Genomic DNA, 26,031 nt, shown 5'->3' on the forward strand with positions numbered 1-26,031 from the left:
TGCGTTGCAAACAGTACTTAGACAGAAGTGAAGAAAACCCAGTTCACTGGGCATTTCCTTCGCTGTTACGTTACAATGCAAGTAGAACAGTGCAGAGATTCAGTAAGAATCTGTGACATGGACGCTGAGTTTTCTAGCTAAAATTCTTCATGGTCACCATTGTTTAGGTGTTACTGACACCTGCTGAGAGATATGAAACTAGCCATTACCATTCAAAGCTTAGAACTGAATTTTAATTGGATTTGTTTTGTGATCAGTCAATTGGTGCTTATGTTAGGAAATCACTTAGCATGAGCTCTTGAATCAACCCCGTTTTGGTTTTTTTTAGCAAGTGGTCCAAAGGGGAGCTCACTGGGAAATTTCACACCTCCTAATCAATCTCATCAGATGCTAAAAATGAAGCAAGGAAATTCCCCAGAGACAGCCACAGCATCCAGGATCAGGGCTGAGCTGAGACAGGAGGAAAATGCTGGATGAGATACATGGGGGAGGAAAGCCAAGACAGCCACAGAGCACAGGAACACAATTGGCACAACATGACAGCAACCTCAAAGCCTGAAATGACAGCAACTGAAGAGACCTAAGAAAAGCAACAAGCCATGGCAGCAGGTAGGGACAGCCGATTTTCTCCCTTTCTTATCTATCCAGGGTAAAATTCCCAAAAGAAAAAAAAACAAATACAGGGAAGCATCAGTCTGAAACACTATAAATCAACCTTTAAATTACTCGGGGGTTGATCAGGTATTTCCATTTAGTCCAACTCTCTATTCAGGAAAGAATTGTTTAAATCAGAGTAGGGAAAAGATTGAAAATAAAGGCAAAATAAGTTCTGAAGACTTCCTATGGACTTTAGTTGTCCACAAAAACCCTATCTCTCAAGCTCATAGATCCCCGATGGTTGTCCATACTGATCAAGAATTTTGAAGCACAATCCAACTTACAGCTTCACTTTCATTTGCTAGTGAAAAGAGAAGTTTAAAAAGTATGAGCTCTATTTCTTATCTCCCTTTTAACATTATCTAAAATGTTAGAACTCTGACAAAGAACACTGAAAGCCATAATTTAAGCCCTGTCGCCGATCAGCCGGCACACTGGTCTCTCAGCCTTTCCTTGGGAAATTAGCTAAAGCCAGGCAGCATGCAAGGTGTAAGGAAGCGGAGCCACGAGCGCCGTTGCCAAGCTGTATCCACTATGCCTTCCACACCCGTATTTCTAAAGCCAAGGCAGAAGCAGGAAGTCCAGAATGGCCTGTCAAAGCAGCTGCCCATTACACTCTCACAGCAGTGGGAACAAGGCCTGAGGGTCCTGGGGCCCTGAGCCGTGCTCCTTGCTGTGGACAGTTACCTGATGCTGTGGTGTCAGAGAGGGTTCCTGCGTCCAGAGAGGAAGAGCTGGGTGCCTGGCCGGACAGTCCCAGACTCTGCAGGCCCAGGGCACTGCTGCTGCTGCCTGGGAAACAAGTGGAGAGTGAGCACAACATCCCCTCCAGACCCCATCCACAGCGCTGCTTTGGCCACCTGCTGCCCTCAGTAGTCTCTAAACACCAGCATGTGACCCCTCTGGCCTAGAGGAAGGTAACCAACAGCCACTGCTGTCCACCCACCAAGTTCAGTTATAGAGATGGTGGAATGCTTCCTTCAGCTCAGGCAGGACACAGGCTGGAGGAATCTAACAGATTCGGGAAGAAATTATCCAAAACACCAAACTAGCAGAAACCATGAGATTGGCTCCCAGACTAAAATTCCCACCACAACCCCTCTCACTCTCCACCTGTATCTCTGAACAGCTCTCACCCAGATCAACCTCTCCCCAAATGTGGGGACAAGCTAAGTCAGCTGGATATCAGTAACTGCCGAACCCTCTTTCCTCAAGGCCAATGGGCCACTTTGTTCCTGGCGTTGCCTTCTACCTTGTTGGTCCTGCTGCAGGCTCAGCGCAATGGCTAGTTCAACCATGGTCTCGTCATCTGCATCAGGCGGGATGTCCAGCATGGGAGGGAAGCCCTCTGCGCCTGCCAGCAGGGCCTCCAGGGGAGAGGGGTTGCCATTGTTGACATTTTCAGCTGTCTCCAGGACCATGGACTCAGACTGCAGAGAGAAAGCTCTGTCAGTGTCCCATGGTAAATGGTAACTTTTGGAAGTCCACTGAATAAGAGCTAGAGGAGAGTTTTGAAGCTCCTCCTCCCCTTCTCCTGCTGCCAGAGACTCACCACCATCTCAAAATCTCCATGGTCCACCTCACTCTGTTCCTGGCTTTCCTGACGGATGTGACCACCATTCGGGATCCCTGATGACTGCATTTTCTCATCTGCATCATCATCGTCATCATCATCCTTGTCTCCTGAGTCAAAGAAACCCCAGTCACCTGAAGGTGCTTGCTTTCCTCCCTTGGCATATGGTATGATAAGTCATGTAGCAACAAAAACCCAAGACAAGCTACCAGCTAGCACCCTGGGCTTTAAAGGTAAAACTCCAGGGTGCTATGCCTGGCCTTGTTCTCTTTCTTGGACCTAGCAGGATCTGGGAAGATAGGGCTGGCAGTGACAACCGGTCCCCCAGAGGAATAGACTTTTCCAGCTGATAAAGGCGGGGGGGGGGACAAAAAACCCTGGATTCCAAAGGGATTTCCATAAAGCAGAGAAATCTAAAACCAGTAGGGCCCCACAAACTCCCACCAACTCTTAGGAGACCTTGGAAGACAGGAAAAACAATACAATTGAGATGTTTATCTTTTACTTGCCATGGAAGCTTAGAGTTTATTTCACTACTTTTTTCAAAAACAACTTGGTCAGTGAGATTTTTCACACTACATAGTCATAATGAGAAGAACCAGAATTGAAGTATAAAACCATTGAATGGAAATCAAGGACACCACAAAGGTATTGTCTGGGCCCACTTCTGTGTGAGGGTGGGAAGGCTTTCTAATAAGGAAGAGTCTAGGTGAGATTCCTAATTGTCCAAAGAGAACCGAGACCTTGTCTTCCACTCGATGGACTGTTGAAGCATGTAAATATGTCCTTCATTAGAAACATAAACTAACTCTACTCTATGTTCATGCCAGAGAAAAGAGCCACAAACTATTGCCTAACTTATCAAAAGCTTAGGTAAGATAAATGATATTTGAGGAGACTGTCTGAAAGTCACAGTTGTATATATTCCTCTAGCCCTGCACTGTCCCATACAGTAGCCACTAGCCACATATGGCTATTGAACACTTAAGATATAGCTAGTACAAAAGGAGATGTGCCGTGAGTGTAAAATACACACTGGATTTTGAAGGTAGTATCAAAAATGCAAAATATTTCACTAATTAACTTTTTATATTGACTATACGTTGAAATAACATTTTTTATACACTGGATTAAATAAATTATTAGTAAATTAACTTCACTTGTTTCTTTTTACTTTTTATAATGTGACTGTTAGAAAGTTTAAAATTACATATGTGACTTTCATTTGAAATTTACTCCTGAATCAAACGAAGTAACTAGAGTTATATAATGCCACTATTTAGACACCTTATAGAATTCCTTTTACTAAAATGTAAAATGTTATGCCCTTGACTGTGTCCAGGTATATCATGAGGGAAATTCCTGTGAAATTTGCTATCATACTTATTGCACGTAAGTCCACTGAGGATTCTGACCCTACAGCAACAAAAAGGACCCTTAATCAAGAGCTTTCTGTGCCTGAAAAATGGGTATGTTTTGTCTTTAGTCATTGTGATTTTTATAACTGTTCTTATTTTATTTTTGTCACGGTTCCTACGAAGCTTTCAGCCAAATATAAGATCTTCACTTAAAAACCTTGCAAAATCTTGTAATGTAGATTTTCTGTATCGTTGGCTTGATTTTACTACAGCAATTTTATTTTCCCAAGGCCTTGATTTTCTTTATTTTTATTCTATTTACTATATGCATTTTGATGTGCCACCTTAAATTCTTTATGGAATGAGGTAGGGTGAAAACATAGATATATAAACAAAGTCTCCAGGACCTTGGTCAACATGAGCAGCATATCCTAATGCTGTACCTCCCTTCCCTACCAACTGCCTCCGCCCCCGCCCCGCTAGGGACTCAAGCCTAAACCCAGACCTCACATTACCCATTGGAGTGTTGCTTCGAGGGGAAGAGGGCAAAGTCACATGTCTCCGTTTGTTCCTGGGCCTTAGGACACGAATTAAAGCTTGTTTACAAGAGAAGCTCACAGCAGGATCCTGTGGTTTAAAAGGAAACTGTCATGCTTAGGTCTTATATTATTCATAAAACTATCTATATAAAACACTTTCCTTTCTCAGTCAATCACTCATGCATGGGGAAATCTGTCTACTCTCACCTGCACCCCAGCCAACCAAGTTCGGCAGATTAAGTTAGTACCCACTTCCTGACCTGGCACACACAAGACCCATTTACTTCTTTCTTGTCTCTCGGTTCCTAGTGATAGACTGTCAGGTCATTTGCTCCTGAAGCCACTCTGGCTCTCTACAAACGGTTTTGGCTTTTCATCAGATGATCAGGCCCCCAGGGCACATCTTAGCTCTGTGCTAAAATCAGTACTTCTAACATATAGCTTCCGTGACAGCGTCACTGGAAATAGAAACCTTGATGTACTACATTCATTCACATACTCATTTAAATAACACTTCAATGAGTTACTCAGCACTGGCTATGTAGCAAGCACAAGGCTAGTTTCTAGGGATTCAGCACTGAACAGAAAAGACTAAGTCCATCCCCTTTCCAAATCTTTCTCTTCTACGGAGAAAGATCTTAAAGTTTTTATTGATATTTGAAAGTCTTAATTCCCATCAGCTCCCTTGAAGTCTATTTTATTTCATTAGTTTAGCAAACTCGCAGGCTAATTAGCGATATCTGGAGTTGTAATGATACGTACAGGACACAAGAGCATCTGCATGTAGATCTTGGATGCTGTGTTAATACAATCCAGCTCGCAGGTACAGTAGCCATGGATAATGTCTACCAGAGCATTGACAGTAGCTTCAATATGAGTTAGGCCTAAAGGGGAGAAAAATATTATGTGAAAATCTGGTGGGAAAATCTCTAGCTACTTGAGAGCCTGAGACAAAAGGGCAAATTCTTATCCCCACATAAAGGTCAAGCTAATAAAAAAGTGACCAGCACACAGCAAAACACACATGTGCACGCGTGCACACACACACACACACCATGTAGCTTGTTACATACACACACACAGAGAATGTAGCTGGTCTGCAATTTGTGATTTGTTTTATCAAGGGTCTCCTAATCTTCCAAACTGTCCTCAAAGGTCTTTCCAGATCTCCTGCATCACACAAATAAGTAGCCGTTCACCCTCTATGGATATCAAAAGACAAGGCAGGGAAATATGAAGAGGCAGGCAGATACCAGCTGTCTCCTACTATCCCCAAACCTTAGGCAATGACAAAACATGACCTAAACACAACTTTTAGGCTTACTGCCCAAGTAATCTCCACATGCGAATGAATACTGGGATCATTCTACTTTTCTACATTGTTATTCAGATTCTTATCCTTCCACCTGAACTTTCAATAGTGTGAAAAGTTAGATACCATAGGCAACAGTTGTTTGGAAATCAAATAATTCTCAAGGCTGATGCTTAACTCTTACCTTTTATCTTTCTTTCTTTTTGAGATGGGGTCCTGTTCTGTCACCCAGGCTGGAATACAGTGGCCTAAACATAGCTCACTGCAACCTCGAACTCCTGGGCTCAGTCGGTCCTCCTGCTTCAGCTTCCCAAATAGCTGGGATTACAGGTGCCTGCCACCATGCCCAGCTAATTTTTTTCCATTTTTTTGTAGAGACAGGGTCTTGCTCTGTTGCTCGGGCTAGTCTCAAACTCCTGACCTCAAGCAATCCTCCTGCCTTGGCCTCCCAAAATGCTGGGATTCAGGTGTGAGACACTGCACCCAGCTAACCTTTACCTTTTGAGCTGGCTTTTAAAGATTTTTTAAAATAATTATAAATACCACTAAGGACACACACGCATTCATAAAATGTAAAATATTCAACCCCACATCAAGAGATACAGTACAAGAAAATCCCACTCTCTGCCACTCTGCTAAATTCCTGTATCAAGAACAACGCACTCATCTCACAGATTTCTATTTCCTAATTATAAATTCTAGAAGAAATAGATGATAAAGGATGAAAACTAAAAGCTCAGGGTCACAGGTGTTCAAAGGCATAACTTATATCAGGTTTCACTATGTATCAAGACTCAAGTAATCCCTTTTAACGTGATACCTGGCAGGCAGGCAGGCGCTAGGAAGGCATTCTTGGGTTTAGATGCGTGGAGTTTCCAGAAGTGGTTCATGAGCTGGGTGATGAAACTACAGCAATCTCCTTCCAACTGCTTCTGTGGTTCTTTCCCCTCATCCACTCCTTCTAAGCAGGAGAAAGAAAATTATTAACGATGGTAAATCTGAGATGGAATTTAATTTGTTTTAAGGTTAACTCAGGTCAAGGAAGCTTGCCTGGGGAGGGAGTTTCAAGTGGGGCCCCAATCAATATGCCAACTATCCCTAGACTCCAGCAGGCACATCTAGGAAAAAAACAGTCTGGGAAAGGAATATCATAGAAAACACTGTATGTTAGAATTAAGTAGAAGGGGGAACATTCAGGATGTTTACAGCAGATTCAAAGACCTCAGTTCCAAATGTTCAACTTCTAAAACCTAGAGGAACATCTGAACATTCTAGAGATTTCTCTAGAATGATTCTGGGATTATAGTATTAGAAAGAGGAATAGCATGATGATGGCATATGGAAGCATGTACACAACGGAGAATCGTCAAGGCAGCAATAAACTCTATTTGACAATGGCAAAATAGGTTTGGTACCCAGCCAACATGAGGAAAGATGAGAAAACAGCACCGCACATGGAGAAAGGCCACTGCACATAATAATAAAATACTGGCAAAAGATACGACCCAATTGCTTTAATGCAACTAGGGCTCAACTGAGCTTAGCTATTCCCTGAAGATCGCAAGAGGTGATAACTTCAGAGACAGATTATACCTGATGTCTAAAATACTAAAATAAACTCAAGGATAATCAAAGGGATAAGCACTGGAAAGGGAATTTATTTAAAATGGTATAATCCTAATGTTAAAAGCCCTACAAGGTATAAAGACCAGGGAGTAAAATCCTATCTCCAAGCATGAAATCAGTCAGAGGCCAGTGAGAACAGTAGGATGAGAGGGTGAAGGTGTATGAAGCAGATTTCAGGACCACGGCCACACAGGCCAAGTTCACCTGTTTCCATCTGGGGCAGCTTTGACTCCGTAAAGTGGACAAGGTTGTTAGGGCGCATGATGGCAATGGAGCGAGCTGTGATCACCAGCCTCTGGAACACCTCAGGGTCCAAATCCTTGCCTTCTTTGCTGGAGGCGTTGAGACACTGCACAGCTTTGCTCAGCAAGGCCTGATCCTAATAAAACAACAAGACCACAGAGGATCGACCATAAACAAGAGCCGGTATAAAAGCAAAGAGCAGAGAAAACCTGACAGATGGTCAGGACTGTTGCCTCCTCTCAAGACAACAGGTTAATTACCACACCTTCAAAGCAGACCAATACAGTTAAGCTTCGTAATATATAAGATATTAAAGTCATTAAAAAAATGTAAAAACCATGCAATAAGAATCAAAGTATGACAGGAAAAGTAGAATCCACCCCAACTCTCCAGAACTACAACATCCTAGATTTCTTTCCAATAGTCTAAGTGTCATTTCTTAGCAAATTCATATTACCCAAGAATTATGTTTCCAAAATTGCCTTTCCTTAAGAGGCTCAGCAGGTTAAACTCACATTCCTCAATTCTCTGGGTTGTAGGCACAAAAGCTAACCATGGCTTCCGGGCTGGTAGCTTCTCTCAGAGCCCTTCTTCCTCATGGATCTGAACTGTCACCTTTTCCATCTATGGAAATTGGCCCAACCTATCAGCAGCTCCTTTCTTTCACAGGTGAGGCCTTTCTTTCGCTTCAGAGGCTCTCCAACAACTGTCCAGCAACTGTCTCACCAACAAGCACAGGACGCCTTCCGCAGTGCACCAGGTAGGGGAGTGAAGACACCCAGCAGCCCTTACCTCCTGAGGGATCCCTCACCTCACTCTTCCCCACTGAGAAGCCACCCACGCTCCGTGTCCCTCCCTCTCTTTCTTAAGTCTTGCTGATCCTGTTAGAGTGACAGAAACATAAGTACAAACCAGTGGCCCACCAGCCGGCTTATCCTCAGTTTTAAGCGGCATTCACAAATTTCTCAGAAGAAACTTTAGATGCTATGGGTTTGATCTCAACGCCATTTTTGCTGTGCCCTTGCTTTACACAGAAAAGGCCCACTTACTTGATTCCCTGTCAGCAGCACAACTTCCGTTTCTACACAGGCATCCCTGAGAGGGAACGGTTACCTTGTGGCTGTGGTAGGCCGAGCGGCTGGTGTGCAGGCTGGCCAGGAGGCTCTTGGACTGCTGCTGGACGCTGGCAGGTGCTGGCAGGGACAGCAGCAGAGTGGCCAGCTCCTGAGCTGCATTCTTGTTTCTCTCCTGATGCAACAGACAGCAGGGTTATCACTAACCCACCAACTCAAGGCAGAATGAACTATCTACATTCTGCTTCCCCTTCCCTTCCTTCTAGCCACCAGGGCTAGGTTATACTCCACGGACTGCAAAGAGCATAACAAAAGTTTCAAAAATTATAATCTTCCAACCACACAGGTGAAAAAATGGAATCCAAGCTCATGACTCCTGCAACAGTGCTCTTGTACCAGCACTCATCCTATCCTACAATACACTCTCAGTATGGGCTCCCCAAATTAGGACATAGGCCTTAAGCTGAAGACTTCCCTGTAGTTTCTTTGCAAATCAAGATTATGCTATAAATGTTCTTTAGCCGTGAGGCCTCAGGGCCTCAGACAACTCCACTGACTTCCTGCCTCCTCAGAAAGCTTCCATGTGCTTTGAAAAAGTAACTTGCCTTCTCGATGATTGGGCCAACAGCAAAGCAGCTTTCCAAGGCTTCTAAAGAACTCACAACCAGCCTGGGGAGACAGAAAACCTGGCTTGAGTACAACCATCGTTCTCTCCGCCTTATGCTTTAGCCTAAGCAAACCATAGTCATGAGGACCTTGGGGACGGCTAATGAATGCCAAATACAAAATCAAAGCACAATAAGACCTGCCACAGGCACCATGCATATCGTTTCCTGTATTACAGGCCAGGAGAAACCTGGCTCCTGCTCGGAGATCAACCTGAGGCCATGTTCATAATCCGTAACTCAAAGACAGGGCTTTTCTTCCTCAAAGAGGATAAATGTGCTTCCTTCTGCTGCCTGTGGCAGGGATCACTGAGCTGGGCTTAACAGACTTGATGCAGTGGGACCCAAAGCTCAGGTGCCCAGAGATCAGTGGGCAAAGGGATATACAAAGGGAAAGGTTAAAGCCATCTTCTTACACTAGGAAGGTTAAGGTTATATTTTATTTATATCTCCGAGAAAATGCACAAAGGCATTTCCCATGAGGCCCTAAGTATTAGGTAGAGAAAAATATTTTTAGGTGCATGCCAATTGCCAACATTCAAGGGGTAGTACAAGGCATCTTTAGAAAACTGAGCAATTCACCCTTAGGAAAGGAACAGGAAACCCAACTATTAAAGGGTACCAGGTAACATGCTCCCCAGGGCTTCCTCCTTTGAGTTTAATATGGTACAGTAAAAAGAACAACATCCTGATAGCTGAAGCTCTGGACAGAAAAAGAAAAGCATTGAGAAGGCAGCTGGAGAGAAAAGGGTTAAGGGGTAGAGGAAGGCAGTAAAGAACTAGGGAGAGGAAACTGAGGCATAAAACAAATTTGGGCAGAACAAGCACGCCAGTGGCTTATCAGATGGTAGGACTTTGTTGTTAATCCCTCCACCCCCAACCCCCTTCCAATCCACTACAGACAGGGAGCAGAGAGGACTGGGGTAAGGAAGAGAGATCTGAGAGAGTGCCTGATGCGGCCAACACCAAGTGTGCACTTACAATCCTCCATATACTCCATTTTTGCACATGGACAGCTCTGTAGCCATGCAATGACCACAACAGAAAGAAGCAGGAGGACTCTTAAACAGAAGCAGAATCAACGCAAAGCCACACCATTGGTTACACTGCTCTCTGACACACACTCACTCGTGCAGAGAAAAAGAAAGAGGGCATACTAACCGGTCCAGCTTGGTTAGGGACTCAGTTTCAGAACTTGGGGAAGAAGCAAAGAAAAAAAAAGGAAAAAAATGTGAAGCTCAGAGATACCTGGAAATACATCCTAAGCAAACCATGTATAAACAGGGTAGGGGAAAAAAAGAAAGAGAAAGGAGGAAGGGGGAGGCTGCTGGTGGGAGGCAGTGATTCCAAGCAAGGCTATTCTTATAACTTACAATGTAAGAAACTCAAAATCTTACATCATGAATTATTTCATCTACCATGGCAAACCAGCAGCTACCTAGCACAAAGAAGCCAAGCACAATGCTAAAGAATGCCACTGTAGGGAGATTTAGGGAGACTCTGGACTCTGCTACAAGATGCAGCAGACAGCCTCTCTTGCTGGCAATGTTATTACCACAAAAGTAGCTACTGGAGAGAAAAATGAGAAGACGATGAGATCTGAATGGAAGGGAGGATGTTTCCCTATAATCTCCACAAGGATGGATCCTATCTAGAATACTGGCTTAAGTGCCTTTTCGTCTGTGGCCTCCAATTACCTAAGCATTAAGAGAAGGGACAGAACTTCAGGCTAGGCAGAGACACTGGAGTCAAGTGACTCTGAGCACGTTTTTCAGGCTCTGTCCGCATGCTAAGGAGACACTGAATATGGGGGCGCTTTATGAAAGCTTAAAAATCACAGGCTAGACTTGGAATGGTTATTAAAGGCTGGCTCTCTCAAGACACAGGAAGGTTCTACAGCGAGAGTGGAAAATGTAACAAGCCAAACCCTGCCAGCCAAACCCTGCCAGCACTGGTACCTCTCCAGAACAGTTCCACTGGTTGTAGTAGGCGCAGCTGAGTCGCTCTCTCCAGCGCCGTTGCTCTGGTTCAGGTTTGAAGGGCAGATGTTGCTGACGGAGGCAGAAGGAAATTCTTCTGGGGGCTCATCAGGCCAGCCAAACTGCTCCTTAGTCTTGCCATAAATTTTTACAGCATCTATCATGGTGACACCTGCTGGATCCACTGAGGCCCCAACTACAATAAGCAAGAGAAGCCTTTAGGAAGCACATTCTCTAAAGCACTCCCACAACCTCTCCAAAGCCAAGACCAGACCAGTTGGGGCAAAGAAACAAATCACATCTATTTTAGAGACCTAGAGGAACTTTACCTCCTGAAACATCAGCAGCACTTTACCCATGTGTAGATGTTGAATGCATGTGGAAACAGTTCTACGGACCAAAAACCTATTAAGTCTCCTACTCAAAAGAGGCCCTAACCTTCACTATAAGGATCCTCCTCTGCTATCAGGGCATTATATCCCCCAACGCTCATCCCCAGGGGTCTCTAAGCACGTCCTTTGTTCAAAGTACAGATCATCACCATTCACACTAACAGCAACTATTTCCAGAAGAAATAATATCAGACGATGGCCAGTAAATGATAGAAGAGATACCAGTCTTAAAAAGGGCTCAGGGATTTGTATTCTGAGGGCTTAAAGTTTTCAATGGCACGGCAAGGTATTGCTAACCACCTCTCAGCCATCTGTGACCTGAGGCCTTCCTCTGTGCTTTAAGAAAGCCTTGTTGACTTGACATGCCAACCTGCTTCCTCTTGGCCTCAACAAAGCAGCAGCCTCATCAGTGAGGCTGATCCAACACTACAGAAGTGAATACTTAACAGAGTTTTACCCCATCTTTACCCCTTCCATTCTCAAGTGTACTCCTTTCCTCTTACATCTCAAATGAAGCTCAAAGTTTCCTTATGACAGAAACTACAGAGGAATTCCCAAGTGCTGGAGAGTCACTGATCAGCACCCAATTTAGTCACACTGAGTCTGCCCCAGTGGCTGGTGACTCACTGAAGAGGTTCAGCTTCTTATCAGCCTGCAGGGCTTCTTCTCTGGTGAAGGGGAAGTCAAACCAGCGTGAGCGACTCAGGTTAAGCTGCATAGTTCTGCCGAAGATTTCAATATATGATGGGGCTCGTTCAATTGCCTGAGTCCCAATCTGGATCCGCATGCCTGTCATTACCATGGTGCTGTTGTTGTTACTAATCTCAATGGTGAAGCCACCAGGCTGGAGGGAGATAAGGCACACATCAGAAAACTAATAGAAGTTCTAAGTTCAAAGTTTGAATCCTTCCTCTGATATTATCTCAGTGTGTGAACCTAGTTAGGATCTTCAACCTTTTAACTACCCCCATAATGACTTCCTTGCTTCCAATGATGGGAGAACAGAGGAAGACAGTAGATTCTCTTCAATGTCAGGCTTCTTTGCCCCCCAGCATTAACAACCTCCTGTTGCCCTCTGCACAGGAATCTTGCCAGTAATGGTGGAAACTCAGCCTATAGAATAGGAGTCCTTTGGCAAGTGAGTGACAGTATTCATTTACTGAAGGGGCCATTTAACTAGAATTATGGATTAGTGGCTTTGAGTATATGCTTTATACTTGCATTCTAAAAGGAATGTGTTCTCAAACCAGACTGTTTGCAAGTTCTTCTATCCAAGGATTGAACCCTGCCCAGCACAGTCCTCACCTTGGTGTTGGCCACATACATGCCAGTGGAATTCAGCCGGTGTTTTATCTGTTGTGCATTGTAGACCTGCAGGAGGTCATTACCACCAAACTCCACGTCTGTCAGCTGCTGGTTGTGCTCAAAGAAGTCAATGGGGAAAGTCACCTGGCTAGACGTGCGGGTTGCTGCAGAGAACAGTACCATATTGCCAGAGAGCATCAGTATGTGTGGTCTCTACAGCCTCTGCTCCTACACCAGAGGCAAAGACTTCTCCCAGACTGAGCCACATTCACACTCTAATCTTTCTAAGCAAATTCTGGATGATCATGTTTGCATCAGCATGATGCTTACATGTGATTAACTCTCCAGTGGTTATTATCCCTAACCACAGCAGGTCCTAGCAATACGAAGAAATCTGGCATTGGTGTTAGGACTATCGTTAATAACAATAAGGCTCTCTTGTAGTTTGTTTATTCAAAATAAATAATAGAAACTATTTCTTTACAGGAGGATGAGCTACACCATTATCTCAAATCTACAAGTTTAAGGTGATGCAATGATCCCTGCAATGGTCTTTGCTTGGTTGGATTCACTCACTGCTAAATTCAAGCTTTCGCTTCCCTGAAGAGTCCTCTATTAGGTGCTAGACCACCAGTTCAGAGACCTGTGATGTGTTCTTCACTATCCTGTGGGAAATTAACCAACTCAAGGGATCTATACTTCATTCAGTTCCATTCTGCCAGCAAGCCATTTTCCCTAAACCCAGAGAGAAAAATCTCTCAACCAAGGCCCAAGGCACAACTCCTTACTAGGCACCAAAGAACTGCTGACCTGAAGGGGTCAGCAATGGGTACTTGACAGCCAATGGGAACTTGCCATATGGAACCGTGACTCTGCTGTCGGGAATAAGCTAGCACATACCTCTAACTTCATAAAATGTGCAAGCAGGGTAGTCACTACTTCTTTAAAGATATCTGCAACAGTATATTCTGAGTCATTGTCTAGAAGACTGCCATTCCCATTACCCCACGAGTCTTCTGAGAAGGGGCCTTACTGATGGTAGCTGTTTTGCGCTTTCGAACAGGTTTCATTATGCTGATGACACTGCTTGGCTGCAGGGATGGTTGCAGCCAATAGGAGGTGTTCTCCACGTTGGCCATGTAAATGCGGAGGCTGCCATCCTCACACAGCAAGATCATCGTTGTCCGCTGCTGCTCATTGCAGGCTGTGTGCCTAATGGCAACCATGTCTTGGATCTAGAAGGAGGGGACAAAGGTGTTAGTTCCCATACCTATAGATCAGAACCCACAGTGAGAAAGAGGGAGAGATGCAACTGGTTTCATAGTCAGGGGTGCTGAAGGGTGGCAAAGAAAAGGCATCTAGAAGAAAAAGGACAGAAAATCTTTCATAAGCCTCCACTAAAAGAACTGGGAAAGTGACATAAATATAAAAGTATAAAAAAAGACTGGGTTCACAGCAAAGTGATGGGAGAATATAACACTGACCTTTGCTTTAGCGGGAAGAGTTTTAATCTCCTGGATAAGAAAAGTGTCTGGTTTCACCATGACTACCAGCGGCACACCTGTAGTTTGCTGAACACAGCACACCAAGCCGGGGTGGTTCATCACCTCAGACCACTGGCAAAGGGCAGGAGAAGTCTTACTGCCACCATTGGAACTGCAGACAACAAAATTGGCCACAGTTAGGGTGCTAATCACCATCTAATAGTTCTTATCTTGACCTAAAGGCCATCCTCTAAATAGCTATGTGACTCCAGAGCAATATCCTTGGCCAGAGACTGAGATTATCCACAGGTCAGTTTTATTCCAAGCCAGGTACACTCCCTCGTACACCCCAATGTGTGCCCCCAGGAGAAGTCCTCATGTAGAACCTTCACTGCTAGGCTCCACGTCTGAGGAAGAGGTGGCCCTATGTTCCTAGAAGCTATCAACTGCATAAGGCCACAGAGCTGCCTAAGGCTGATGACTCATTGTCCTATAAGGACCTCCAAGCATATCAAGTTAGGTCCTTTTTATTTCATCCCAAAGCAGATAATTCCCAAAGGAGAGAGGCATGAAAGAAAATGCTATAATGGCTTCAAAGGCAGATAAGAAAGACAAGAAGAGACCTTAAGCCTCTTCTTCCTCCCTAAATAAAACTCTCACTACCTCCCCAAATTCCAACCATGCCTCCATTACTGATACTATGTTTTGTTTACTAACAGAGTAAGTTTCCCCCAAGAGGGAAAATTAAAGGGCATTATGGCAGGCTGGGTGGCTGGGAGAAACTCAGGCTCCCTTCTCACATTAAAATCACATTGCCTGCCTTGATTACAGATTTTCCTTCTAAGCAACAGTGGCCCCCCAAAACTACCTCTTACAGCTTGGGATCACCACAGAAGACGACAAACCATGCAGGCAACCCTACCGGCCAACCCTGGATGCTGCTTGATTTTAAGATACCTAGCAGGGAAGTGATAGGATTGCTGGTGAGAAGTTTGTTTCACTAGACTCAAAACAGATCCCAGGTACCTGGGAGTGGGAGTGGAGATCCCCTGCTGCATGTGGACATTGGGGAAGTTGAACGTTAAATGCTCGTTCCTACCTTTTGATGTTGATGGGGAAGAGTTGCAACACCTCCAGAGTTGTCCTGCTAATGGTGGCTGCAAATGATTTGCCTTGACAATAGCTGAAGAACAGCATCTGCAATACATGGGAGTAGTACACGGACACGCCACCACCTGCCACCTGGCTATTACTGTCCTGTTGGGGCAAAGGCACACATTTGCATTAATTCTTCCTGTTGCTTTGGCTACCAGCTTCGAGTTTATGCTGGTTATTAATTTTAAATCATGATTAGGTGCTCTCATACTCTAAGCATGAAATCCCTGTGGATTAATCTTACAAATACCCTGAGAATAAAGGAACTTCAAGATGCATTCAGTTTAGTCCCAAAGAACAAGAGCTTTTGCTATTAGGTAAAAAGTTAGAAGCAAAAAGAAAGAAATAAAAAGAAAAAAAAGAATAGATGAGTTGCTAACTAATTAAATTTGGAATAGAAAGAAATGGCAACATGTGCTCTAACCTTCAGGTCCTCATGATTGATCTCCAGGACATTGGTGACATAGAAGGGTCCCTGCTGGGCACTGCTGGCCTCTTCCATGAGCTGAGTGTAGATGTACCCAGCTGAAGACATTATAACAATGATGTTCTTTCCCTCCTCGTTGAAAAGGAAGGTAACATCTCTTATCTTTGAGCTCGGCAGGAGAAAGTAGAATGTTGGACTCAAGGCATCAACTGACAGGTCATAAATCTGCAGGACGGAAGAAAGACTAAATAAGGGAAATCTGTGTCAGTCCCATCCCCAATTATCCTGGTAAATCCAAACAGCTGGAACTGGCCAGTAATGGGCATTCATGCTTCATTCAACAAGCACCTACCAAGTGTTAGGCACTGGGCATCAAAAGACAAATAAAATATCCCTTTTTTCTTCCTCAAGGAACAAATAGGGGAAAAATACACATAAACAAATTCTGTAACAAGTACAGTAATAGGTGTGCACTTGGTACAGTGAGGGCAGAACCAAAATCAATTTGCTATGGCCTACAGACAGAAAACATCTGCTCAGCAACATAGCAAAAGGCAATAAATGTGTGATTTTTTTATTTTTAACTTTTGAGAGACGCCCACACATAATGGAGATCAGACATTCTGGATTTAAAAGTAGAACAATTCTAAGACCATAGCATCAAAGAGCTACCACTGTACCTTAACAAAGTCCGCAGTGACAATTGCTAACTCAGTCTGCGAACCAGGTAACCACACAGCTTTGATGATGAAGTTCCCCGTTGCCAGTTGAGGATGTAACACCAAGTGATCCGAAACAGAACCTGAGCTACTGAAGGTGAGCACGTGGCAGTCCTGGATAATTTAAGGAACAAAACAGTTAAAAGATGATTTGGAAAGTAGGCTAATTCATTTCAGAGTTCTAACGTTTCCTATTCTTCCCTAATATTCCCTGCCTTAACATAGTATAGTATTTAGGCTGTCTAATAACATTTCAAGTTTCAAGAACACACAGATTGTTCCAATACAGGAGGAATTTGGAAGATCTGAAAGAAATTCAAAGAAAGATTCCTTTTGCATTTCAATAGTTTTTAAGTTTTAATCTTAACAATGAGTAAGAAAAAGTGGTGCTGAGAACAGGGGAGAGAAGGTGACTCGGGTCCACCGTTCAAGGTAATCAAACCTGGATCAAGATTTTTACCTTCAGCCCACAAACCGCCAGGTAGTCCTCCTTGCAGGGGTTTCCAGTAAGGCTTAACACAGTAAAGGGAACTGGTGCAGAAGCCAAGCGTGTCAGAGTCAACTTCCTTTTGCTGGAATCTGCTTGCTTTAGCAGTGCAGAGAGCTGCAGAACAGTAATCTGCAAAGGAACAATTACCAATTTATTCTTACCCCTAGTCCTCTCAGAGGACCCAGAGGAGCACTAAAAATTCTTTTTTTTTTGGAGACAGATCACTCCGTCGCCCTGCCTAGAGTGCAGTGGCATCATCGTAGCTCACTGCAACCTCAAACTCCTGGGCTCATGCAATCCTCCTGCCTAAGCCTCCCAAGTAGCTGGGACTATAGGCATGCATCACCACGCCTGGCTATTTTTCTTTTCTTTTTTTTTTTTTTTTTTTTGTAGAGATGGGGTCTCACCCTTGCTCAAGCTGGTCTCGAATTCCTGAGCTCAAGTGATCCTCCTGCCTCAGCCTCCCAGAGTGCTAGGATTACAGGTGTGAACCACTGCACCCAGTCCAAAAACTCTTTCAATAGGGATATTAGTTTGCAGTCTTCCTTTTTGGAGGTAAGTCTCATAGGAAAATCCTAGACCTATATTAGACTCAGTTTTTCCTGGCTGAAAGAATTAGCCTCAGTTTCTCCTGGCTAAAAGACATGGAATGTCTTTCTCTCTTTCTAGGGAGGACAAAACAGATGAGTAAGGAAACCAACTTCTTTTTGTAGAATCAACGCACAAAATAGTTAAACAGTTTCTATACACCAATATTCTTTTCTAGTTTTCTATAAAACGGTTTTTGAGATGATTTTAGAGTTATTTTACAGACTATCCATATTTTCACTTAAGATAAAGTGAAAACAACATTAGTGGCGATGGAGAGGCCAGAATACAGAAAAGCATGATACCTAGCACTCTTCCAATTTCTACTCGTTCTACAGAACAACACCAACTTCTCTGTGTCCTTAGAAGGCTGGGAGGTTAGGGAACGACTGAATAAGGAACAGAGTCTTCCTCCAGAGTAGCCAGACTGGGCAAGATTGGGAGCAACGCTGTCCTAGGTGCTGGTCATTACCACTTCTGGGGGCTTAAAGAATAAGTTTTGCGTAGAAATTTTCCAATCAGAAACAGTCATACCAGTTCTAGGTCTAATCCAATAACTGAGGATTTAAGTATTTTAAAAAGCTCAATGAGATTTGTCCCTAAATCACTCTTGGAATCCGATGGACTTTTCCCCCCAGAAGGCCAATCTGAGTGTGGTCATCCATTTGTTTTGCTTAGCATTGAAGACAAACATGACCGAACATGAGTGGGCAGGAATTGGAGGACCCACCTTGCCCTTCTCGTGGCTCACGGCCAAATGCTGGCGGCGTCCATGTGGGGAAGAGAGCACACACATAGCCACCCGCCTGAGCACATGGGCACTGATCAGCTGCCGAATAGTCTGGCCCTGGTCTCCACTGTAATTCATCCGAACATTCTCAAAGGCACCTTCCTGGGAGCCTAGGGTGGGAACCTGGCAAGGAGGGAAGCAGAGAAAGTAGGCAGTAATAAGGCAAATAAGAGCAAGTGGAGTCATACACTATTAAAGCACAATTTAGTCATTCAAAAGCGATGGGTTTCAACCTCCAATCCATGGACAACAAGGTAAATTTGTTAAAGTTATCAGTCCAATAAGAACAATATAGTGAATTTTTCACAAAGCTACACTTAATGGAAAATACTGGCCTTTTAAAAAAATGTCAAAATGTACTTTACCTTATAAATAGTGATAATAGATGGAATTATTTTTCGTTGATCTAACTGGCAAAATTAAAAGTCAGCAATTTTATGGGTCACCAAGCCCGCCCCAGTAATTTTTAGCTTCGTCTTTAATATCTAAAAATCAATGCTCTAAACTGACTGATTTTTAATAAAATACCAGAATATAACCCATTATATTAAGTGAAGTATCCCAAGAATGGAAAAACAAGCATCACATGTACTCACCAGAAAATTGGTTTCCCTGATCATCACCTAAATACAAATCTGGGAATGACACCAATTGGACATCAGACTGAGGTGGGGGGTGGGGGAGGGGATGGGGGTATGCCTACACAATGAGTGCATTGCACACCGTTTGGGGAGTGGTAACACTTGAAGGTGCTGACTCGGGAAAGGGGGGGTGGGGAAAAAAATATGAAACTATTGTTTTTAACTTGCACTGTTCACTTAATAATTTATCATGAATATTTCCCATATTATTTCATATCATTGTACAAGAAATAATGTATACAGTATGAGGACATACTGTATCTAACAAGATATACTGTTAGACTCTTTGATTCTGTAAAACTAAATTGAAAAAAAAAAAAAAAAAAATACCAGAATATATGCATGTATGCGTGTATTTCCAAATGAATATTATTCCCTTAAAAACAGCCACCTATGAGATCTATCCACGTAACTCATTCACAATCTTTGTTCACTTCCCTTTTGGAATTGCTGCCGCTTTACTTTCCACTACTTAACTCTGCCACTAAAAAGGCCAGGAAGGCCACATCAAAAGTTCTACATACAGTGCTGAGCAGCAGGTTTTAAAGTAGATAATGACTTATAACCCATGTGATATGAAGAACTAAAGGAAATTTAGCTAAAGGACTATAAGCAAAAAAGGACAAACATTATTTTACAAGCTAGATGAACCTTAGGGAAGAAGATACAGTGAGGAGGTTGTCCATTTTATATAAAGAAGAAATTTCTAACTATTATAATTACCCTAAAATGGAGTTCCCCACATCTTGGGAGTTCATATATTTACATGAACTAAAATGGGGATTTATTCCCTGAGTTGGTCCACACGACCCTAGATTCCCTTCTTTTGAAGACACACTTAATATGCTGATTTCTAAATTGTTCATAGTATGGTCTTAGATTCTAAATCTACTGCTCTAAGTATATTCCTCAGAGAAATTAGGGATCTCAACAATGTTATTTTTATTCCCATACCCACTAAACATCACGGTCCCAACACACTCACCATAAGCTGGTCTGTCATCTCAACTGCCTTGTCAACTGTATGCAGCTCACTAAGGGCTTGCTGCGCCCGGCTGCTGCTCCCCACAGCTGAAGCCTGTTGAAAGTTGGTCTGAATGGCATCCATGAGGAAATTGAGCATGTCTAACACAAGAGGAGCGAAGGAGAAATTGGCCTAAGAAAAATTGAAATACACAAGTGGAAAAAAAAAAAAGACAGAAAAACAATGGGTTATACTCAATAATCTTGCCAGTAACCACCTTCAGAATCTAGTTTCCTCACTTCCAGTTGGATATTCTAGCCATTATCTCATTCTCACCATAATCCTACATTTGATTCCAGTCAATATGCCGTTGTGCTATTGACTCTTGAGCAATCTTTCTAAGCCAGGGGTCCCATGTAGATACCCTAATGCTCAAAGGCATTCATCATATATAATTAGCTAACTTCTTGCCTACATATGTAAAATGGTTCTAGTTATGTACTATCATTGGAAGAAAATGAGAAAATAATCATTCAAATCAGTTTCTGGAATCTGTGCTTCAGATGAGGAATGCTGACCAAGAAGGTACTCCAGAGTATTATATAACTAAAATTTACTCTCCCACCAACTTACTCATAATACTCCCCAGTCATAAACCCTTTCATAGTGACTGAAAACACATACTATTTGTATTTATACTGTGAAAATGGGTAAACTTAAAGAAAAAAAGAAAACAAGTTGCGGGAGGTGGGGGCGCAGGGCGGGGACGGGGCTTGTGCATTATTTATTGTCACACAAACTCGCCAGGCTCTGAACTGTCTGCTCACTAGGGAACACCAGTAAGCCCCACCTGGTTCTGCAGCTCCTCCCGACAGCCCTCTACTGTGCGGCACAGGCTGCTCTTCTTCGGCTTCTCTTCATCAGCAACCTTTCCGTCACTGATGGTGACCTTGGCCTTGTCAGCTGGAGAAGTGCTGGCATGGCGCACCAGACTCTCTGAAACCCTGGGTTCACTCTGAAATGCTGACTCCTTCATGGTGGAGCTCATGCCACTGCTAGGAGTTCTCTTCACCAGTGCCTAGGGACAGAAAGCAGCAGAGTCCCTTAGTTCTTGCCACAAATACAGAGGAAATACTGCCTAAGATCTCGGAGGAAAATCTGACCCAAAGGAGAAATTGGCTAAGCATTTAAATGTTATCAAAAAGCCTAAATTCTGACCTTCAAGATATTTACCTAATATCTAACTTCTTTACCTATGATGGCATCAAAACTTGATTTTTAACATCTGAAATTATGGGGAGGTCTTAGGAAAAACTGACTACAAGATCTCTAAGGACTTTGCTTGTTCCAATGTTCTAAGTGAAGTGCTTAGACCATGATTATATATATCATTAGTGACAGAACCTGAACATATTCCTAGACCAAGGTACCATGGAGGTGCCATGGGAATTTTCTAGTTCAGCTTAAATATTCGTGTGTCCCTAATATGCCATTCTTTATAGTTCAGTAAAGGTTCTAAATCTCTCACCAAGCAGCTGCCATCTTCCTTGGCCCCACAGTCACAGAAGAAGGACCCATACTTGGCGTAGGAAATCTCGTGATCCTTGTGGCATACTTTAGCACACACTGTGCACACACCCACTCCATCCACCATTTTGCAGGTGTGACAGTGGTACCTGCAAAGAATAAGAACCAGCAAATTAGCTCAGAAGTCCCAACAATCAAGGCCCAGCAAATCCTCATCTGACAGGAACTCTTACCAATGCTGGTTCATGAATTCTTTCTGTGTGATCGTAAAAGTGCAGAGTTTATTGCAAAGAGAATCTTCATCCTTCAAAGATAATAAGTCTTTTTAATCAGAAATATATCACTCTACATAGATACCCACAAAAACATACCTGCCTCAACTCCCTATGGAAAGTGAATAATCAATTCATAAATGACCAATAGAAACCTGCCGTAACTGGAAGTAGCCAGCTGGATGAAAATCTGCTGCAATTTCAGGTGAGTAAGACCTTAGAGTTTCATGATTAAGGGAAAAAAAGTCTTATGCTTTCTGTACAAGGGAGCTCCTTCCATCCCCATGAAGAACTCATCCCTAACATTCCATTTCGGATACAAAGACTGAGAAGCAGGACAAATGACTCTGGACTGAAGAAAGGCATATGCTTATTAAAAAGTCCTTTCTATAAGAGATTATAGCCCTTGCTTTTGTTGGCTCTGCAGGCCTAGAATATCAGAGTCCGGCATTAGTTTTGTAAGCTGAAAGAAAGCAACAAGGACTGGGAAGTTTTGAAGTTCACAGGGGGCTGGAAAAGAGAACCAAAAACTAGGTAGTGTGCTAGTCAGTCATCCCCTTAAGAGATTAACTGAGAGGTTACTTAGTACTTACTGAATCCTCAGCCTGGGAATCTTCCTCTTCCACTGCCAACTCCTCCACCCAGTCTGAGTCCACCTCGATGGCCCGCTCTTCCCCATCCACTGAGAGGTGACTTGGGCCTTGACCATTACTCTGGCTCAGGGCATTAGTGACATCAGCCAAGTAAGACATAATGTGGCAGGTGCACTCCAAGATCATCACATGCTACAAGAGAAGACCACAGCCCCACAGAAACTTCAATTCTCCATGTTTTATTATGTAAACCATGCTTTCTCAAGCTTTTTCCAATAAAGCTCAAGATCACAGGAATGGTACGAAAACAGAGGGGAAAAAAACAGTATGTTTTAATTATCTATTTCTCCAGCTCTTACCACTATGTCTGCATGAAGCTGAGCAGTAAATTGTACTGAATTAGTGTGTATTCATTCTTTAACACAAAGATAGCTCTCTATAAAATCTTATAAGATGAAGTAGAATTGAAATTAAGAGAATGGAGTAAAAATAGAGACTAAAATCATTCAAGAAAAGACCAGATTATAAGTATGAAGAAGCTCTCATTAGAATTTTTCCCTTACCATTAGCATTTTTTTTTTTTTTTTTTTTACCATAGGGAAGGTCATTTTCATTATCAGGTTTTAAACTAATCCAAAAAGAAAGAAATAGCTTCAAAGATCAAGAGAAAAAATTTCCAGCAAACCATTGCAGGTAGTTCATGCTTGCCTATAAAAACCGGGTAGTCAGGCATCAAAGACTCATATTTCTAAGTTCCTTGGCTCTATGCATTCTGACATTTCAGTGTGAACGGATAAAGATTAGCAAGAAAGGAGGGAGAAGTGAATGGTACCACAGTGGGTCTCAGAGGTCAGCTATCTGATCTTAGCCGCCTCTGTCAGGTTCATGGATTGGGTAGGAGGGGAAACGCCTGAATGCAAGATTTCTGTCAGTTTCAAACCCCTTTTCTCAACACGGTGACCTAAACCTTTAAGCAGATTAAACAATTCTACAAGCCGAAGAGGCAGTATGTAACCCCATCTAACACTGACTCAGAGTGTACAGTGCCAAGGCCTGAACAAGGGACAGTTTTCTATAGCATACTAATAACTCAGAATAGCAGGAGTTCACTATGTTTTAAGAAGGATTCTGTTGTATGTTGCTTGCCACTGTGCATTTCCTTCCTCTTACCTCTTGCCAACTGGAAGACACCTAAGGTCACGCAATTGGCAATTACACACTTCTAGTACTTTGAGATTATCAGCCTTAACCTCTGTAGGCTAGCAAGGAACAGAAGTCAATAGGGAAGAGAGATTTCCACTTGACCACAAAGATAAGAATCATCTGTCCCTCACTTCCTACTGTCCAGGAACAGTGTTCCTCATTGTTCTTACCTTTCCATGCATTACATTGGCATTCAGTTTTTCAACCACATTCTTCTGTGACAGGTATTTCTTGCTGTCCCAAAGAAAAAGAGGGGGAAGGGGGAGACACAAAATCATCTAAGGAACCAAAGAAAGGAAGCATCTTCATGAACCTTGAGTCAATTTTAGGATATTGCAAAAGCATTGTCCTAAATGCTTTCTAAGCGTGCAAAAGCATTCTTACACAACTATGTAAGCATTACATAGTCACACAGCTTGGGGTGGGGTGGTCTGGTTTTAGAATTATCATTGACAATTGGCATACTTTTCCCAAGTCTTCTCTTGTAAATAACGAACAGAGAACTTTACTGAGAAAATTACGAAGTCTAAAGTGATCAGAGTTATTGACTACCCCCTCAAACCCTAATAAAAAGGTAGAGATTCAAATTTCTTTTATATACACTCTGAGTTACTAAGAAAGTAACCTGCAAGAAGAAGTTACTCCTTTCTTCTCTAAGAACAATGTTGTAACCAAGAGATAGGTTCCCTAGTGTCATCATCTTACCATCTGCTCAGCCAGTCCACAGCAGCATTATGAAGCTGAAGGTGACCAGCGCCTTGACCTGCACTGGCCAGGGTGGCCATCACAACCATGAGTTCAGGGAAGCCAGAACCATCACCATTGGCCAGCATCTCTGTTGCCATGGGGGTCAGGGTGCCCAGAAGCACAGCACATACACCTTCCCCAACTTGGCTGTTAAAAAGGAAGGAGCAAATTGGTGAATACCAACAGAAATCTCATATTTCAAATTTGTAAGAGTAACTAACAGAGGTTTTAAATTAAACATGAACTACGTGACTATATATACCAATCCCAGTTTTGAACTTGGGCTACCAGAGCACAAAACATTCACTCAGGTTGCAACTGACAGTCCAAGTCATTCCAAAAGTCTTTCCACAGAAAAAAATCAAGGAACTACACTATAGCCCTTGCATCTAGAGAGAGGGAGATAGGAAAATGTTGAAAATGCTAAGAGTGATGCCCGAAGGAAAGATAGCTGCAAATATCAACATATTTCTGGGATTGTCAGGGAAACATGACACAAATGCAGTTGTTTTACCTGTTTTCCCGAACAATGTATGTGGTCAGTAACTGCAACAATTGCCGATTCTCCTGAATTATATCCAGCTGATCAGAATCTTTTGGGGGTGATGTAGTCATGCGGGTGAGCCAGGCCTGCAGACGCACAGGCTCCACACATGCCAGCTGTGCCAGAGAGCCACAGAGATGTAGGAGGCTTGGGTTAGGGCTCTTCTCAGCTAGGAACAGACCAAGGGGCTAAGGTCAGTGAAGAAGGGCAAGGGGAGGTAGGAAGGGACAAATTATGAGCCAGGAAAGGGGAAAACTCTCCAAGCAAGTTTTTAACTTCCTTCCAAACTTTCTCTGAGGGATTCTCTCCACTTGTTAGCATTTGCATGCTATAGTTAAACTCGGGCAGAAGATATGCACAGTATTAGCCGGACATCAAAGTTCCCATAAGAAGATTATTAAAAGCTGTCACTCACTCAGCTGGAAGAGTTTGGTGAAGAATTTCAAAACTCGGTTACAGAATTTAGCAGAGAGGTTCTCATTGGCTGTTGCCATCATGATCTGCACAAGTTCTCCACTGAAAGGCAGGAGGGGGGAAAAATGGAAGAATCACATTAAGCCTCACATAAAAGGCATTCGTTTCTATTTCTTCACAATCTCATCTCCTCTAGAAAAAATGATCACTCGTTGAGTCAACAACACAAGGTGCTCATGAAATCAACCCCCTCATCAATTAACCTAAGTCCTCCCCAAGGTACAGACACCTAAACAGGCAGTGAGTATTCCCTGAGAAAAAACACTGAAGTCAACATATATAGCTCCTTGCTTTCAGGAGGCATTCAAAACATGTTCACTGAATAAAGCAAAACACAGCTCACCTGTCAGAGAAAAACTCCTCCATAGCTTTACGTGCCTGGCTACTTTCCAGTTGCTTTTCCAAATATTGGAGACATTCTTCCAAGATGGATTCATCCAGTCCACTGAAGATCAAAATGAAAACTTAACTACCAGTATTAATATCTGTTTCAATATCTTCCTCATACTGACATTTAAAAAATCCAAAGTTTATTATGACTAGACCTTGAGGGCAATGTTCAATTTTGTTCTGTCAAAGCTTAGCATAAAACCTGGGACACAGTATGTGCTCAATATAAGTTTAATGTTTAAAATAATGTTTATTTTATTCCCCTTTTTCCTAGGAAATTAAACAGGAAAGGCATCTAAAG

General features: G+C 42.9%; 1 protein-coding gene across 1 annotated transcript in view; it reads right to left on the reverse strand.

The window, feature by feature from the left end:
• The window catches only part of UBR4 (ubiquitin protein ligase E3 component n-recognin 4), a 127,812-nt gene that overhangs the window by 57,880 nt on the left and 43,901 nt on the right, over positions 1-26,031 (reverse strand). Inside the window, exons 30-58 of the mRNA XM_069479418.1 lie at positions 25,684-25,785; positions 25,282-25,382; positions 24,837-25,035; positions 24,281-24,469; positions 23,746-23,809; positions 22,373-22,564; positions 21,741-21,811; positions 21,509-21,656; positions 20,831-21,058; positions 20,002-20,172; positions 18,316-18,498; positions 16,968-17,126; positions 16,469-16,621; positions 15,786-16,013; positions 15,306-15,463; positions 14,207-14,378; positions 13,756-13,957; positions 12,723-12,886; positions 12,045-12,261; positions 11,005-11,221; positions 8,987-9,050; positions 8,422-8,556; positions 7,270-7,444; positions 6,260-6,400; positions 4,890-5,011; positions 4,104-4,215; positions 2,210-2,340; positions 1,910-2,087; positions 1,345-1,449 (exon numbers count right to left, since the gene is read on the reverse strand). Of these exons, the coding sequence (XP_069335519.1) occupies positions 1,345-1,449; positions 1,910-2,087; positions 2,210-2,340; positions 4,104-4,215; positions 4,890-5,011; positions 6,260-6,400; positions 7,270-7,444; positions 8,422-8,556; positions 8,987-9,050; positions 11,005-11,221; positions 12,045-12,261; positions 12,723-12,886; positions 13,756-13,957; positions 14,207-14,378; positions 15,306-15,463; positions 15,786-16,013; positions 16,469-16,621; positions 16,968-17,126; positions 18,316-18,498; positions 20,002-20,172; positions 20,831-21,058; positions 21,509-21,656; positions 21,741-21,811; positions 22,373-22,564; positions 23,746-23,809; positions 24,281-24,469; positions 24,837-25,035; positions 25,282-25,382; positions 25,684-25,785 (4,481 nt within the window). The remainder of the gene's footprint in view (positions 1-1,344; positions 1,450-1,909; positions 2,088-2,209; positions 2,341-4,103; positions 4,216-4,889; positions 5,012-6,259; positions 6,401-7,269; positions 7,445-8,421; positions 8,557-8,986; positions 9,051-11,004; positions 11,222-12,044; positions 12,262-12,722; positions 12,887-13,755; positions 13,958-14,206; positions 14,379-15,305; positions 15,464-15,785; positions 16,014-16,468; positions 16,622-16,967; positions 17,127-18,315; positions 18,499-20,001; positions 20,173-20,830; positions 21,059-21,508; positions 21,657-21,740; positions 21,812-22,372; positions 22,565-23,745; positions 23,810-24,280; positions 24,470-24,836; positions 25,036-25,281; positions 25,383-25,683; positions 25,786-26,031) is intronic.

This window comes from Eulemur rufifrons, chromosome 8, assembly GCF_041146395.1.
Source record: "Eulemur rufifrons isolate Redbay chromosome 8, OSU_ERuf_1, whole genome shotgun sequence".
NCBI lineage: Eukaryota > Metazoa > Chordata > Mammalia > Primates > Lemuridae > Eulemur > Eulemur rufifrons.